This window comes from Vipera berus, assembly GCF_964194415.1.
Source record: "Vipera berus genome assembly, chromosome: 5".
NCBI classification, from domain to species: Eukaryota; Metazoa; Chordata; class Lepidosauria; order Squamata; family Viperidae; genus Vipera; species Vipera berus.
The window spans coordinates 61761096-61778762 of record NC_138207.1 but is presented as its reverse complement, the minus strand read 5'-3'; the positions used below and the strand labels follow the sequence as shown (position 1 = coordinate 61778762).

The 17667-nt window shown below is 36.4% G+C and overlaps 1 protein-coding gene across 2 annotated transcripts; it reads right to left on the bottom strand.

Moving 5' to 3' along the window:
* Positions 1 to 1993: 1993 nt before the first annotated feature.
* On the bottom strand, positions 1994 to 17667 carry BUB3 (BUB3 mitotic checkpoint protein; the record flags this gene model as incomplete). 2 transcript variants are annotated; one of them, XM_081329925.1, is made up of 8 exons in its annotated part: positions 17572 to 17667; positions 13804 to 13998; positions 11659 to 11728; positions 10284 to 10435; positions 8345 to 8503; positions 7327 to 7504; positions 6530 to 6746; positions 1994 to 3331 (listed from the first exon to the last, which is right to left on the bottom strand). In XM_081329925.1, exons 2-8 carry the CDS (start codon positions 13996 to 13998, stop codon positions 3322 to 3324), a joined length of 981 nt encoding a protein of 326 aa, XP_081186051.1. In that variant the 5' UTR covers positions 17572 to 17667. The 2 variants fall into 2 exon arrangements, with proteins under 2 accessions (XP_081186051.1, XP_081186052.1); XM_081329926.1 differs by lacking the exon at positions 1994 to 3331 and having other exon boundaries at positions 6526 to 6746.

The following is a 17667-nucleotide window of genomic DNA, read 5'->3' as shown; positions in this document are numbered from 1 at the left end:
ACAAATACTTCTTGGTTTTGTTATGCACAATGGATGCCACAGATACAAAATTACAACTATGGTATGCATGCACAAGGCAAAAATAGTAGTCTAACTGCACTGCTGAGCTCTATGGTTATACCAAACAAATGAAATTTAAATTTGCATATTCATTGATTGGCAGATGAAAGAGAGACAGACAGAAACTTAGTGTGACATGATGGTCGTGACTATCACGCTGTACATCAACTTCCAGATGTTGTGATCCTAGCACTCAAATTAAGTTAAAAAATGTAATAATTAAGTGAAATGTAAAGAAAATATTAAAGAATCGGTATAATCTTGTGAGATATCACTGTTCTTTAAAAGATCATGAGAAAATATCAAAGATTCAAAGTGATTGGTGAATGGCAAGAATCTGAAATGTTGCTTGGCCCTTGATGTAAACAAGGGCATTCACTTTCATTTATCAATCATTTACAATTTTGTGAAGCAAAAGGATAGGAGAAAAAAAATCTGAGCAATTGACATAAAAGTAATGGTACGATATAAAAATGAAGAGTCACTTGCCTGTGAGATGGGCAGCTATATAAATTAGATAAATAAATACATCTGCATTGGTTCCCATGCTTTCTTGTCCATAAAATATGTCTTTGAAAACACATTGCATTTTCAGCACAGCTTTACAATAAACAGATTCAAGTATTTATTTTAAAATATGCTTCCAAATTCTACAGAATTTGACCATTAATATATTTGAGCCAGACAAAATGTACAAAATGTAAATTCATAACACTGTAAGAAAAAAAACCTATTTATATTGTTAACCTAAGCTTCCTTCTTTAGATGATTGTATTCAGTGGGTTTAAACTATAAATTTTACACATATTAAAATTACCCTAATTAATTCATCAGAATATCTGCTTGTTGAAATGTGGCAGCACAGCATCTGGGATACAAATATAAAGACAGTGTGATAGTCTTTTCAGAGACATCTTGTAACATTTTTACCTGTGTGCAGCCTGGGATGATGGAAGGAATATTAGAATGGTCAGTATGATTCTATGTTCTGGAAAACTCTCTAATCTTCAACAAAAGGCTATCATTTAAAAAAGTTTTGTAGAGCTCAGTTACACTGCTCAGGAATCATTCTGCCTTATCTCATACAGCTAAAAGCAAGATTACTGTGTATTACACAACGTTTGTGACATTTTACCCTATGTTCAGAGAATAAAAAGATGAATTGCTTCTTCATACAAGGAATGCCTCATATACCTGTATGCATATGCAACTATCTATCCACTGCCCTACCAGACTTCTTTGCTATAATACTCACAAATTTCCATTTGTTTACCTCCACTATTGACCCGGTAATGAGGATATGGATGCTAGTCGGAAAAAACTAACTACTGAAAACACACTTAATTTGGCTTGTTAACTAAGCATTTACGTGTACTGGCATCTGGTATATAGATCAATGTCTAACCCACATTATCCTATTTCCAATTTCTCTGCTATTTGAATTTCACTGGCATTTTATTGGCTCAGTACCTTTCAACTCTCCAATCTATTTGTATCACTTTCTGTTTGTATTTCATTCTTTGCCTCACCTACTCTTATTTTGGCCTTCTGTTATGCCTCTAGTGAAGGTATAAAAGATTGCAGCAGGCCTGTATAAGCCTCCTATGATACCTAATACTAATGCTATAGTTTAGTATTATAGTAAGAGTACTTTGATCGGTTGACAGTTTCAGAATCATTTTCAAAGGCTGTGAATTGTGGCAATAGCAAATGGCTGAAAAAATGGAATGCATTAATTTTCATGACTCATAAGGGAATAAAATGGAAAGGCTTTCTATTTCAAAAATAACCCTTACTACTAAGATTTCATTGTTCTGAAAGTACAGAAGCAATTCATTTCTACTTCATTAATCTGAAGACCATCTTCTAGACAGACTACAGCTGGAGCAAAGCTAAATGTGACTTAACAGAATAAAGGCTGAAGAATGATAGATACATTGATAAAAAAAATTTAATGGAAACAGAATAGTTGATACTTATTCTTGAAATATATTTTCAGGGATATCTGAATCACACAGCCAAGGCAGAAACTAACCATTAGGGTATTGGGACAATTACAGAAAGGTAATCAGACGATCCAATGTTGTGGTAAAGATTACTAATAAACATAGACACCAAACCTGTTCTATAACTATGTAAACTATTACTAATTCTAGAGCAAAGGTCAACAAACTTTATCACCAAAAATGCCTCTCTAAAAACCACTAATGTAATCTGAAAACATTTTGAAGGGGGAAAATAAAAACTGAAAAATACATCCTAAAATCAGATTAATAAAGTTTAAGTAAGAAAGGAAATATCCAAAGCTTCCTCCCCAAAAAATAAAATTTTAGGAAAAGTTTCAAAGAAGGCACAATTTGGGATCTACAAATAATTATCAAAATTTTCACATGGATTCTATGGATCAATATTCTTAACAATCTCTTTACTTTTTTTAATTGCATATTTTATTGCAGTATTTAATTTAAATCAGTATTTAATTCTAGTTGTAAATGAAAATTGTTTCAAGAATTAAGAAAGTCTACATATTTTAAATTTTAGTCGTATAGAATTTACAATTCTTTCCTGAATTTATTATATTTCAAATTAATATTCTGCAAGTAACAACACTTTTGTAGAAACAATTGTTTTTATCTGATACAAATATCTGTTGTGGAACTGGGGTGCTTGTTTAAAGACAAAATATACTTTTTTCCAAGGAATCAAATTTCAAAAGTAGACACTGATCATTAACAATGACCATAAAACTTCAATTTATGCTATAAATTCCTTAAATCTGCAGGACATACTTTCACAAACGTGCTGACCACAGAACTTAATTACAATAAAAAAATAAACAGGGAAGGGTTAGAGTTACAGCCATTAAATTTAAGTTGCTTCTTGCTTGAAAAGTCAAAATGTTTTCTTCATCATATTGTTGTTGCTGATAAGCCCAGTACACCAAAAACAATGCCATTATTAAATTCAGGACTTAACATTTACCACCACTCCAGTTGAAAATATGACTTTTAGGACAGAAGGGGGAAGAGAGAGGGTTGAAAATATTTATTCAAACAATTAGTCCACCATTAATCTATACAAAAATTCAACTGTTACATTTCAACAGAATGAACTGGCTTAAAGAAATATTTCAAAATCAGGTGAACAAAAATTAACAATTCTTGGCTATGTTTTTTTAAAAAAAATTTACAATATACTCAATGAAAACATTATGACAACATTGAAACATCTTTTTGTTTTGCTAGAAGTATCTGGTCAAGATTAAGTTGACCTGCAATAAAGAGAGAGATTTTAGACATGTAATTGCATTTCTGTATTGTTCTAAATATTTTTTTAATTTTCTAAAACAGCAGACCTTTACAAAATCCCAAAAAGATTTAACGTTTCCTTGTATTTCAAAATACATCAAAAACAGAATCATTATTAAGAACTTTAGAAATGGTAATAGAAAAAGTTAAGTCAGGAGCTATTATCAATTTTATTATTGAATGTGTTTATTGTACTGAATCACTATGAAATTTCTATCGCATCTGGTTGAAGAAAGGAATAAACATGTAGAAAAATAAATTAAACTTTCAGAAATTCATTTATAGAAACAAGTCCAAATAGATGCCTGTCTAAATGCATTGCAATTACGTTACAATTATTTTGCAAATAAACAGATTCAGAATGCTCTGCCTTGTCTCAGCTCATTACCGATTCAAACAATTTGCCCTTCTGGGATCAATTGTTTACTAATAAATAATTGTTTGCAGCCACAAAATGATATTAAGTGCTATTCTTATTAGTTTTGCTTCTACATCCTGTAATAAGATTCAAAACTAACCAACTCCCAAGAGTCTAACCTTAACCTTGCTGTTTTTAACAGCCCAGGAAATGATGAACCATCTGTTTCAGAAAATAATGGACAGCTAAGAGGAAATATTATTTAATTGCAGATTAACCTCCTCGAAAAGCAGAATGAAGCATCCCTATAATTAGCAAGCACAACACAAGTATCGAAACAGTCATATGGTTGTCTTCACTCCACTAAAAGTTTCCCATGTTAAATTCTCACAATGCAAATAATTTACAGGAACATATCCATAAGGAAAAGAATATGATAAGTGAAAACAATTTGTACGAAGCTGATTTTTTGCACTCTACGCAAAGAATAACAGATCATAGACAAAAATAAAGAAACTGACTAAAAAAATATGACATTTGGAATTATGATTGACATATAAAATACAGTAAGTCTAAGTGCTATTGCTACAGTGCTGTTTTGAAATGCTGTCTCTTTCTGATAGTATTTTTAAACAATACATCCAAGCACAGTAACAAATTTTCACACACAGAAAAAAATCTATTATTATTCAATGTTACCCCTAACTAAAATATTAAAACCTTTTATTGGGGTCTCTCTCTACACAGATTGAATCTGAATACATTAAGAATGTAATGTAATGCAATGAACATTTACTGGCTCCATTTTAAGGTGATGTGCTGCTGCTTTAAGAGAGTTCTGGAAGAATGTGACTTGAAAAAAAGCAATATTACTTATATACATGCTTGAAGCAGATCATACAGCTAAGTGAAACAAATGTGCATACTACTGAATTCCAGGACACCATAATAATAATAAACCTTTATTGTCAAAGTACAACATGTGTACACTGAGATTAGCTGAGCCTCCCCCCGTGCTCCCTCCCCCCAACACACAGTGACAACAAACCCTCCATCCTACCACACCATGTGAACCAACTACACCACACACCGGCCTCCCAAGTCAATTCTGCATAAGTTCACAGAGATTATATCCCATTCAAAAGCCTAACAGCCCAGGGATAAAAGCTGTTTTTCAGCCTGTTGGTGCAGCTGGCTATACTCCTATATCTCCTACCCAATGGTAGGAGAGTAAAGAGATACCGTCCAGGGTGTGAGTCATCCCTGAGAATTTTCCTCACTCTTCCAAGGCAACGAGCTCTGGCGATGTCATCCAGTGGTGTCAGGGGACAGACCACCATGAAGTTTTATATTAACCTATGGAAATGTCATCACTTCAATCTTTTATTGCCCTTAGGAATCGGGTTTAGGATTTTTTATTTGGGGGTTTTTTGGGGGGGGGAATAAACAATGCATTTTATAAGTGAAATAAGTAAATAATCCTTGAAATCTAGACATTCTTCATAATCCTAGTTCTTTTGCTTGAGTGATTTGCATCATTCCAATTGAACTAATTAATTTTGGAAATATCACTGTAATAGCCTTCCATAAATTCTATCCCAAAATGCAGTAATCAGGTTAAATTTCAAATTACCAGACTATGAGATACTTTTGGTCCAATTACAAGTTTTAATGAGCAATATATATATATATATATACAATGTGATTCACACAGTCTCTTCAACAGGCAGAGTTTAGGAAGATGATTCAAAGCTTTCCCAATCACAAGAATTCAAAATAATAAAAAGCCTAAGCAAAAATGAAATCTTATTGAAATAAAAGCTCTAAATTGCAAACTGCACATGTCCTTCTCTTTTTTCTAATATAATATGTGACTGTTCCGGTTTTATATTAAGAGATTTAGCTTTGCTATAGGCATTCAGGAGATTTTATGTGCGTACATGCCCTACCTTTCCTTCCAAAAGGTCCATATGCCAATGGCAGTCAGATACTTGTGGGCTATTGACAGTAATCAGTAACCTATTCTCAAAGCTTACAAGTATTTGCAATGCATTTTCTTATTTTAATATACACTAGAAACAATATAACTAAATAGCACTGATGATGAAAAAAATACCTCACAATATATTTAGTTTAAGAGTACATATATGAAGTCTGTGCACCTCCCCATTTTGTCTGTGTTACCAGTTGTGGCATAATTTTGGATATCAAAGAATTTAAACATTTTGTGTGTGTGTGTGTGTGATTTACACAACTGCTGTATCTAATTCAAGCTCCACATATTAAAGTTAAGAGCTGACCCACATGCAAAAATGACAGTCAATATTTTGAAATCCTACATAATTAGCTTTGCTCACGGTAGTGATCTTTGCTTCTTCAGCTTCATTTGAAAGCAATAAGCCAGAAATAGTACAATTTTGTATAATAGTTCATTCAGAAAGAAAGAAATTTGATCTCCTTCCCTAAAACAAATAATTTTATCTCTCAGTTACCTAATAGCCTACAGACATCGAGAGTTTGGAGAGAAGATAAAATCAATTCCAGTCTTATGGTGAAAATGTACTTTCCACAGTAATCAACAATGCTATGCATGAATTAAAGAAAATAATCAAACCTGCAATAAGGACTTACAGCAAGGGTGTCAAACTGCCGGCCCAAAGGCCGGACACGTCACACAGAAGCCGCATCCACCCCATTGCCAGCAATGGCAAAACTGTCCCAATACGTTGCGCAACATCACGTGACATCACCAGTTTGACATGTCTGACTTAGAGCAATTCAAGTATGGGTGGAGCATACTTACTTGGGTTTTGTTTCTGCATCAGTCACTTGGCGAATGTAAATACCATCTTCAGGATGTTCAATGTCATCCATTTCATACATATATGAGGATGCTATTGCAAGAGTAGTCCCATCATTACTGAAAGCTAGTGAAGCTATACTAGTAGGGTACCGATGAAATTGGCAGAGTCTTTTTTTGTTGAACGGATCCCAAATATTGACAAAGCCATCAGAGCCACCTACAAATAGATGTGTAAGAAGGGCGTTATTAGGAACTAATTTTACATTCTTCTGTAGCCTTAGTACAAATTTTTAAGGTTAGTGCAAAAGATTTTATCAATTTTATCTATAAGAGAACAAAAATCCAGAAAAGAAACAAGCCAACAATCTGAAATCAGTGCAACTCAATTAGTTCAAATGCCATTACACTCTGTACTCCCCCCCCCTTCAATTTAATTTGCTGCAAATGTTCAGGAACTGCGGTTATGGCCAATTAAAAGAAGTTCAGGGGCTAAATACTGGCCCAAGACTTCACAATATCCTATTTTCTATACAAAGATCATAAAATGGTTCAGGGCTTTCTGGAGAATCCAAGTTCTAAGCTACCTCTCACTGAAACTCATTGCATAACTCCAGACAAGTCAAATTGCTGAACAGAGCAGTTGTTCTGGAAGAAAAATAAATAGAAACCTGTGTCTGCTGCTTAGCTACCAAATAAATAATAAAATGGATACAATATTGCATATGAAACCAGGATTACTACCCATACAAAATAGATCTGAATATCTACTATCAGTGATATAATAAGAAAATAATTACCTGTAGCAAATGTGTTATGGACATTATGAAAAGAGATGGCATTGACAGGGTAAATCTGCTCAATGTTATTCTCCTTCAATCTGTGGCATTTGAAAGCATATTTTTTCTTCTGCACCTCCAAACTTGGGTCCAAATATTCAACTGCAACCCGACCTTCTATGGAGCTTAACACATAACCCTATCGAACACATAGCGATCCTTTAGTTATTGTCACAAACAACTATGTAAAGTTTTCTTTTGTATAAATACTTCTATCGCAAGCTACATCTGTGCACTTCAAAATGTATCATGTACGTATCCTGTGAAATAAAAGGTTCCAAAGATGGAGATAATTTCCTACTTCATGTCTACTGAGAAAGATTAATTCAGAAATCTTGGAAACAGAAATATATCCCAACACCTTTTCAGAAATGAAAAGCCTTCCCAAAGACTTCATTAATTAGGGAATGTATTTGCCCACAAATAATAAATAAAATTAATGCCTTCACTGTGTTAAAAAAGAAATCTACTTCTAGGACTGCTTACTACTTTTTAATCAAGAGGACAATTTGTTTCCTCCTTTTTTCTTCTACCAAAGGATTAGAAAATAATAATTAGATGCTACACTGAATCCCATCAAAAATAATGGTACAGTAACCAAAATAAAGACTCTCTTGTTTCAAGGTTAATTTTCTTCATAGTGTTGACAGGACCAGGAAAAAGCCAATCTAGAAAGGGCTCCTAAGCAAGTAGTTTTATGTATTTTCTGAAAGCTTAACTTTTAGGAAAATAAAACCATATTAAACATAATATTGCAATATTTTCTGTACATTAATTGAACTGAATTCCCATACACTGATTCATCAAATTTCTAAACTGACTAATTTCAAAACAACTCTGGGCATGTCTACACACATACAAACCCAAAGAAAAATAGCAAAATTTGGAAGTTTCAATAAGCCAGGAGACAGCTGAAATAACAACAGTATGTTTCATTCAACAAGCTTAAATATGAAATATTGCTATACAAGTTAAATACCTGTTTGTTGGGAAATGCCCTGATGCAACGGGTCTGATATTTAAGACTTGATTCTCTTCTCTGCTGAACATAGCCCATGTTCCGTAAATCCCACACCAGAACTCTTCGACCAGCTGTTCCCACTATCAATCTGTCACCAGATACAGATAATGTATATACCTTGAAAAAAACCATGCAAATTTTGCATTAGCATACCTAATATTAATATATGGGCTGCTAAAGTTTAGTATACCAAGAATCAAACACTTTCCAGCATTTCAAAGATACTAAACAAATGTGCTTTCCAAATAGGCCCAAAGAACAATGGAGCCCAAAATTTATATTGCTGAGACATTAGTTAAGTGAATTTTGCCACATTTTATGACCTTTCTTGCCACAATTGTTAAGTGAATCATTGCATTTGTTAAGTTAGTTAACATGGCTGTTAAGTGAATCTGGCTTCCCATTGACTTTGCTTATCGGAAGGGCACAAAAGGTGCTTACATAATCCTGGGACACCCGCAACCATCTTAAAGGTGAACTACTTGCCAAGTGTCGGAATTTTGATCACATAACCATGGGGATGCTGCAACCGTCATGTGAAAAATGGTTGTAAATCACTTTTTTAGTGCCGTTGTTAATTTTGAACGGTTACTAAATGAACTGTTTTAAGTTGAGGACTACCTGTAGTCAGAAGACTCATTCTAGTAAAAAAAATATAAATGTTAAGATAAAAGATAAATATGGCCAAGGATATTCTAAGGAATTTATTCTACCATAGAAATGTTCAAATTAACTGTATCTATTTAAATGAAATATCTAATCCTAATCTCATACAATAACATATACAATAGTTCCCAAAGGCAACAAATTAAGACTTGTTCCAATTAATAGTACGGCTAAAAAATAAACTATATTATGACACAAGTTTGACAGTGACATTTTATTACTGCAAAGATAGCCACATATAAACAATTTCCTACGAGCTCAAGTTCTACCACACCTTTAATAGCTTACTAGTGATGACAGACCCAGAATTGACAGATGATCTTTCTCAGTGGTTCATGTGGAAATGAAACAGGTGTCTGATAACCAACCCCTAAGGAATCCTAGGCAAAGCTCTGATAAGGACTTAACTAAGCGACTAAGGAATAAGTGTTACAGTTCATACTGTATACAAGGAATACTTTTATGCTGAATATTATCCCTTGGCTAACTAACTATATTACTGGTTTACACAAACTAACTCCTTTAAGAATAGAAAAAGTACAATTTAGCACTCAGGAATGGAAATTTAATTAAACCATGACTTTGTTATATCTGACATTTTAAAGCTGATTAGTACACCTTAAGAGACCCTGTTTGGTCTACTGATTAAGATGTTGGAGTAGGAGCAAGGAAATTGTGAAAGCCAGCTGGGTGATCTTAGACCAGTCTCTCCCTCTCAGGCTTACGAAGTAACTTCTGAAAGTGCTACTTTAAAAACTGCATTGATTTTTTTTTCCATTTACCAGGGATCAAGTCTGACTCAAAGACAGAACAAACATACAAATAAGCACTCTAACCAAGGGTAAATCTCCAGTTTTCTCCCAGTGTTTTTCACCTGAATAGGAAAAGGAGATTTCACAATGTATAATCCCAAAACAATGACCTAATATGGGAGATATTAACTTTTAATTGCTCAAATACATTTTAGTTGCATGCAAATCTTACTGGTCCACGGCAAAATTCTTGAGAATATTGGGCATTCTATTTTTCCTGCTGATCATATTAGTTTGGAACATCCAGATACGTTGTTCTGCAAATGTTCCATTCACAGAAAAGTTTTCCACATCTCTATTGTGCTCATTAATTTTAACTCTCTTATGCAATTGTATGTTTATTGATATATATCTATAGTAATCAATAGAATTAATCCATACTGAAATTATGTGTAGCACTCTAAATAACAAGGACAAACCTTTTCAGGCTGAGAAAATGTTCCTGCATTACAAGGTGTTCTTGGATCCCATAACTTGACTGTCTGATCCCAACTTCCTGTTACCATTACATTCACTTCTGGACAATATTCAACACATCTTATAGGAGCATCATGACTGCCAACAAGATTTTCTGTTTGGAAAAAAAATAATGCATTTAGCTTTACTAGATACAGGGATAGTGAAATGTAATAAAAAGATTAAGGCAATATTCACGCACAAGTATCACGGTTTGACCAGCCATTCATTAATCTATCTAGATGCTGGGGCATCCTTTAAGGAATGTTTGATCCTCTAATCTTTACAACAGATATACACTCCTGAAGTGTTAAATGTAGACTAATAGGTATCAACTCACTATTTCAAAGAAGCTTAGCAGGGAAGTTGGTGCCCATGCAGAGATTTTCAAATGAATAAAAGAGATTTACGCACCTAACTGCTAGATGCAACTGAAAATTCTAGTCATGAACAGCTTATCGGGAAGATCTAATAATTGGTGAATGTGGCATGACCACATTAATGCATGCCTTTGCCGCTATTTCAGATACAAAACAATTTCAACAAACCATTGTTAATAAGCTCCTTCGTCCTGTATTACTATTCAATTTATCAACATAATAGTATTAAACTGTTTAGAAGCTTTTACCGGGATGTTTAATACAATTTTTAGTTTAAAATCTTTTATTGCTTTAATAGCTTTTTCCTTCAGAGTTACAGCCAAGCTTTCCAATATCTTCAATTTATGCAAACACTCTTACGGAAAGTTCTTATTTATTTATCTCATAGGATCTCATTTCGTTCAGCTTGTATGCTTCCAAAATCTAAGTGCCTAATCTAAGTGTGTTCACAACAAAGGTTAAAAATAAATTATCAGTTTTTAAAATAATGAGGTTGGGCTTTTGAAAATACACTCTTAATAATTTTAATATTTTGCAATTATATACTCTACTCAGGTATCAGGTATCACTTAGTAAGCGGCTTTCTTCAGATGGCACCTTTAGCCTGCAATTTTTTAAAAAATCTGAGAAAATCTCTCATGAAAATTTTTCAAAGAAAAAGTCGACCAAATAGAAAAAGTCCACTTAAAAAAAATCTTTCAAAGTTTCTCTTTGTTTTAGCTGACAGTAATTTAACATAACATAATTTGGCAGTATCTGTCAAATACTGGGGTATTTGGCCAGATTTTTCTATTTTGTTGAATTATATTGAAGTCCCATATGTTGACTCAGAAATAAGGACTGTATGGAAGTTTATTCTCAGATAATAAGTCATGGATGGCTCCTCTCCTGATTCAACAATTGAAGCCTGATATGTTTTCTGTCTGCAAACTCTATGATGCTATCAGGTTAGTTTTACCTTGATCAGTGTTCAAGTCATGCATTTTCAGCTGCCGATCTAATCCTCCACTCCAGGCATGTGTAGGGTCCTTCAAAACAAAGTTATTTACAGGTTCTATAATTGCAGAATAAACATGGTAAAAGCCACTTTTCCCTCCAATGTCACATATAAAGCTGTAAGGCATATAAATGTTGCATACTTTGGGGTTCTGGGAATATAGTTGCTCTCCAATTATTGTGACTAGGTTCCTGTGTTATTTTATGGTAATGCCAAAAAAAACCACATAAGCAAAAAACATCAGGAAAGTTATGCAGGGTCTTCAAAGTATATGAGGAAGGAATAGTAACTCAGCTCAGTTTCAGTACCTTGGACTTACTACAGATAAGTTTATTTTCAATCAGTAGCCCGAACACATTGCAAAAATAAAGACTAAAATGTAAGTTCTCATTCAACACATTTGACAACATATTAGTTGGATTAAGGTCTACCAATTTTTGTGTCAGAGTCATCACTTTAGGATTAAGTGACCTACAGATCTCACAGCTTTGGTTCTGTCAAAGCTTTGAACTGTTTTGCTTTCTCCCACCCCTTACTGATATAGCACATTGCCTGATTAAAGGTTCTGAAAAACTGAAAACAAACTATCCACTATTTATGTAATTTGGGCTACTTCTAATAAAGTATCATCAAACCACATTTCAGAGATTTTCCTCCCATGAGCTAAGATGGCCTTGTATGTATCAAGATTATCATATGCAAAAAAACTTAATAATAATTAAACTTAGCCTAAGATGCAGCAATTATATGAGAAAGAATAAATTATTATGAAGTGACATAAAAATGATTTCCTACTTAGATGTACATTAACAATTGTGACCAGGCCAATTTGACTAGTTACCTGTCGTTAATTCAATTTTATTTTGATTTACTTAATTGTATATTGACTTATTTCAAAATTTTCAATACAGTCAACCAATTATCTGGGAGCCACTCTAAGATGCAAAGTAAAAGGGAAGAGTGGAAATAAGGCTATTCCATTACCCTCTCTTAATCATCCTTCAACAGTCATCTAGCAATAACCATTCCAACTTGCTACACAATTAAAGAACAAGGGAACAAATTATTCCAGCACCTCTGAGAAACAATCTGCACTCTGTTCTTGCTCAACTATCAGCTGAAGGTTCCCCCACATATACGTGCTAGTCGTTTCCAACTCTAGGGGCCGGTGCTCATCTCCATTTCAAAGCTGAAGAGCAAGCGCTTGTCCGAGGACTTCTCCGTGGTCATGTGGCCGGCATGACTAGACGCCAAAGACACACGGAACGCTGTTACCTTCCCACTGTAGTGGTCCCTATTTTTCTACTTGCTTTTTTTACGTGCTTTCGAACTGCTAGGTTGGCAGAAGCTGGGATGAGTAACAGGCACTCACTCTGTTACACGGCACTCGGGATTCGACCCGCCAAACTGCCGACCTTCTGATCGACAAGCTCAGCGTCCTAACCCACTGAGCCACCGCGTCCCTTCAACTATCAGCTAGTTAACAGTAATTCCACCAGGCTGTAAAGCAGAAAGTCAGCAACAGATCTAGATTTCAGCTTTTACCCCTTTTAAGTTGTGACCCTCACTCTTCCTGCTTTAAGAATGAAACAAGAAAAAAAAATTACAGTTGAACATTATGGCAACTAATAGGAAGAACTTTGTTTTTCTCCTCCAACTTTTCATCCTTGTTCTCTTTTAGATAGTTGCCCTCTTCAGTTTACAAGATCACTTTTGTTATTTATAATCAGCCTGGAACTTGCCTTTTTTCAATTTCCCAAATTACAAAAAAAAAGTTTTTTATTATTGTAAAATATATGGCAGATTGCTTATGTAAAGAAAAACACCAAGAATTATACCAATATGTAACACACTTAATTCATATTTTCATCAATTAATTGAAGGCCTGGTTAAAGAATAGCCCATGTAGAAATGCAAAGATTTTTGATAATACAGATTATTTCTAGAAAGGAAGAGCAAAAAAGCCCACACATGTGCAAAATGCTAATACATGTTACAGAATACTGTCCAGCCCAAAGTTCTAATCATCTATTAGATGAACTAATTATTTCCTTTGTGTTTTCTTGGTACTTTTAAATTTCAAAATATAAGAAGAAAAAAACTTACATAAAAAGCACAGTCAAGTACTGCTCCAGTGTGTTGATACTTGAGTCTCATGGTATTGGCAGGAACATCATACAATCGAACAGATGTGTCCCAAGAAGAAACAAGCAAAAACTGAGATGTGTTTGGATTGAATTTCACCGATGAGATTCCATCTTCTGGAGGTTGGTTCAGCTTAAATTCATTTGATCCAGTCATCTGATAAGATTGTGTAAAGTTAGATGCGCAATTATTGCTTAAAATTTCTAGCTAAACATGTTTGGAAGTGCAATTATGATTATCTAGTTATCATTTCATTACAAAATTCTTAATACTTAGCTGTATAATACTATAACATGCACCTCCACAGTATGAATTTAACTGAAGAACTTTCTAATATTGCTATTATATTTCTTGTTAATTTTTATGGGTATAATTTTACAGTAAGAATATTTGTGGCAGTGCTCCCTGAGGTTGGTTATTTGCTTGCAGACGTTTCATCATCCAACTAGGTAACATTATCAGTGACACTGATATGCATGCCACTGGTAATATATTGCACTGATGTTACCTAGATGAATAATGAAACGACTACAAGCGAACAGCAAAGCTCAGAGAGCACCAAGGACTTCACACAGTTCAATGCTGCGGTACATATATTCTCTTCTACTGGTATACATGTGGCATTTATATTCTGTAAAAATTATGTTGCAATTGATTTAAACTAAAAAAAAAGAAAACATTCTAGCCCAAAAGCAGTTTTCAAATGAATTGATCATTATTTAGCTTGTATTACTAAAGTGTATCAATTACTTAAAAAGCAAACACTGAAATTAAAAAAAAACTTATATAAAAACAGTCCACTGTACACATAAAATTTATGAGAGGCATTCTCTCTAGTAATAGTATCTGAAATGCTATTTTGCAGCTTGTAACAAACCTGCAAAGCAGTTCATTGCTAATATGGTCAGCCAGAGATGGAAATGCAGTTAACCTGGATTACTTTTCAAACCAGCAGACTCCATAGGTGTATGGCTGACCCAAGGTCACCCAGCTGGCTTTCATGACTAAAACTGAACTAGAACTCAGTCTCTCAGTTTCTAGTCTAGTAAGCCACTAGATCTAATTGACTCCACTAGATATATACCACTAATGCTCTTAAAATAAAAATTGAAAGGAAAAAACAAACAGAAAACCACATAACAAAGTTCAGATAAACAGAATGGGGCTTTAATTTTTTTTTAAAAAAATGCACCTGCAAAGCAGGAGCTCTTATCTTTCATACTTTTAGTATTGGGATTGCCAAATCTGGCCTATAAAAACCTGGATAATCCTACTGTAAATGACAGCAAAGTCTTAATACCTGCCTGCCATCAAGAGATTGTCCAAATGTTTACAAGGAGCTCTAGTAGCCCTTCCCCTCTTCAACTTCAGAACCATTTTTTCTAAAATTCATTCTGTCTTTTATCACCCTGGATTGACTTTTTCCTAATATGAAGATTCTGGAAGTTGTGGTCCTAAAATTTCTAAAGGGCTCCGGATGAAGAAAATCTGCCATAGCATAAATCCTTTATTACAATTACGGATCAGAACAGCTGTTTTAGGTACAGTTAAGTCCCCATTTACGTTTTTAAACGAGAAAATTGTTAAGTGAGTTTTGCTCCATTTTTTTTTTTACTTTTCTTGCTAACATTTGTTAAGTGAATCGCTGTGGTTAAGTTAATAACACAGTCGTTAAGTGAACCTGGCTTCCCCATTGACTTTGCTTGACCGAAGATTGCAAAAGCGGGTGACATGATCCCCACCACCACCACCACAGGACACTGCAGCCATCCTAAGTGATGAACCGGTTGTCAAAACATCCAAATCACGTGACCATGGGGAGGCCTGCAGCAGTCACAAGTGTGAAAAACGGCCACAGGTCACTTTTTTTCAGTGCCACTGCGACTCCGAACGGTCACTAAGTGAACTTACACAACAGTTTACCTGTATACCTTTCTCGTTTACCAGACGGCCCACGATCCACCCCAGGATGCCGATGATGACCTGTGTGAGTGGCCTTCCTACCTTCCCACAGAAGAAAATCTGCCGGTAGGATGATACTACTATGCATGCTTTACTTGGGAAAAGGCCAAAGACTGCCCTGACTTAGGAAGCCTTAAAGAGAAAAGCGAGGGAGAGAGGGAAGGAAAGAAACCGGGGCCCTCGACGCCAGAAACGTGGGAAGGGAAGGGCCTCAATTCCAGTAACGAGGATCGAGGAAAGGAAGGGAAGGGAAGGGAAGGGAAGGGAAGGGAGCAGGGGCCCTCAACTAATTAATGGCCCTATGGAACCAGCTCCCCCCTGAGCTACGGATGGCCCCAGATCTCCGGTCCTTTCGCCGCGGCCTCAAAACACTTCTTTTCCATCAGGCTGACCTGGACTGACAGGGATTTTAATTATGTTTTTAATTTTTAACTTATTTTAATTTTAATTTTAATTTATTCTACAGGGGCCATTAATTTAATTTTCTTTTAACCTCTGTATTATTGTATTTTATTGTTGTTAGCCGCCCTGAGTCCTTCGGGAGATAGGGCGGCATATAAGTCCCAAAAGAAATAAACTGCAACGAGGAAGGAAGGAAGGAAGGAAGGAAGGAAGGAAGGAAGGAAGGAAGGAAGGAAGGAGGAAAGGGAGGGAGGAAGGAGGGAGGGAGGGAGGGAGGGAGGAGGGAGGGAGGAAGGAAGAAAGGAAGGAAGGAAGGAAGGAAGGAGGAGGGGGGAGGGAGGAAGGAAGGAAGGAAGGAAGGAAGGAAGGAAGGAAGGAAGGAGGAAAGGGAGGGAGGAAGGAAGGAAGGAGGGAGGGAGGGAGGGAGGAGGGAGGGAGGGAGGAAGGAAGAAAGGAAGGAAGGAAGGAAGGAAGGAGGAGGGGGAAGGAAGGAAGGAAGGAAGGAAGGAAGGAAGGAAGGAAGGAAGGAGGAGGGGGGAGGGAGGAAGGAAGGAAGGAAGGAAGGAGGAAAGGGAGGGAGGAAGGAAGGAAGGAGGGAGGGAGGGAGGAGGGAGGGAGGAAGGAAGAAAGGAAGGAAGGAAGGAAGGAAGGAAGGAAGGAAGGAAGGAAGGAAGGAGGGGGGAGGAAGGAAGGAAGGAAGGAAGGAAGGAAGGAAGGAAGGAAGGAAGGAAGGAGGAAAGGGAGGGAGGAAGGAAGGAAGGAGGGAGGGAGGGAGGAGGGAGGGAGGGAGGAAGGAAGAAAGGAAGGAAGGAAGGAAGGAAGGAAGGAGGGGGGAGGAAGGAAGGAAGGAAGGAAGGAAGGAAGGAAGGAAGGAAGGAAGGAAGGAAGGAGGAAAGGGAGGGAGGAAGGAAGGAAGGAGGGAGGGAGGGAGGGAGGAGGGAGGGAGGGAGGGAGGGAGGGAGGAAGGAAGAAAGGAAGGAAGGAAGGAGGAGGGGGGAGGGAGGAAGGAAGGAAGGAAGGAAGGAAGGAAGGAAGGAAGGAAGGAAGGAAGGAAGGAAGGAAGGAAGGAGGAAAGGGAGGGAGGAAGGAAGGAAGGAGGGAGGGAGGGAGGGAGGAGGGAGGGAGGGAGGGAGGGAGGGAGGAAGGAAGAAAGGAAGGAAGGAAGGAGGAGGGGGGAGGGAGGAAGGAAGGAAGGAAGGAAGGAAGGAAGGAAGGAAGGAAGGGGCCCTCAACTGTAGTAACGTGGGGATGGATCAAAAGGCCTACTTCCGGTATTCATGGAACGCTCTCTCGATTTGAAGGACTAATACCGATAGGGAAGCCTCTACCCCACCGCGAGCCCCCCCCCCCACCACCACCGATTACCTTGTCCTCCAGGGTTACACCGAGGGACGCCTCCCGCGCCGCCACTCTTCCGCTCAACAGACGTAGAACACACAAGCTCGCGCGCGCGCGCGCAAA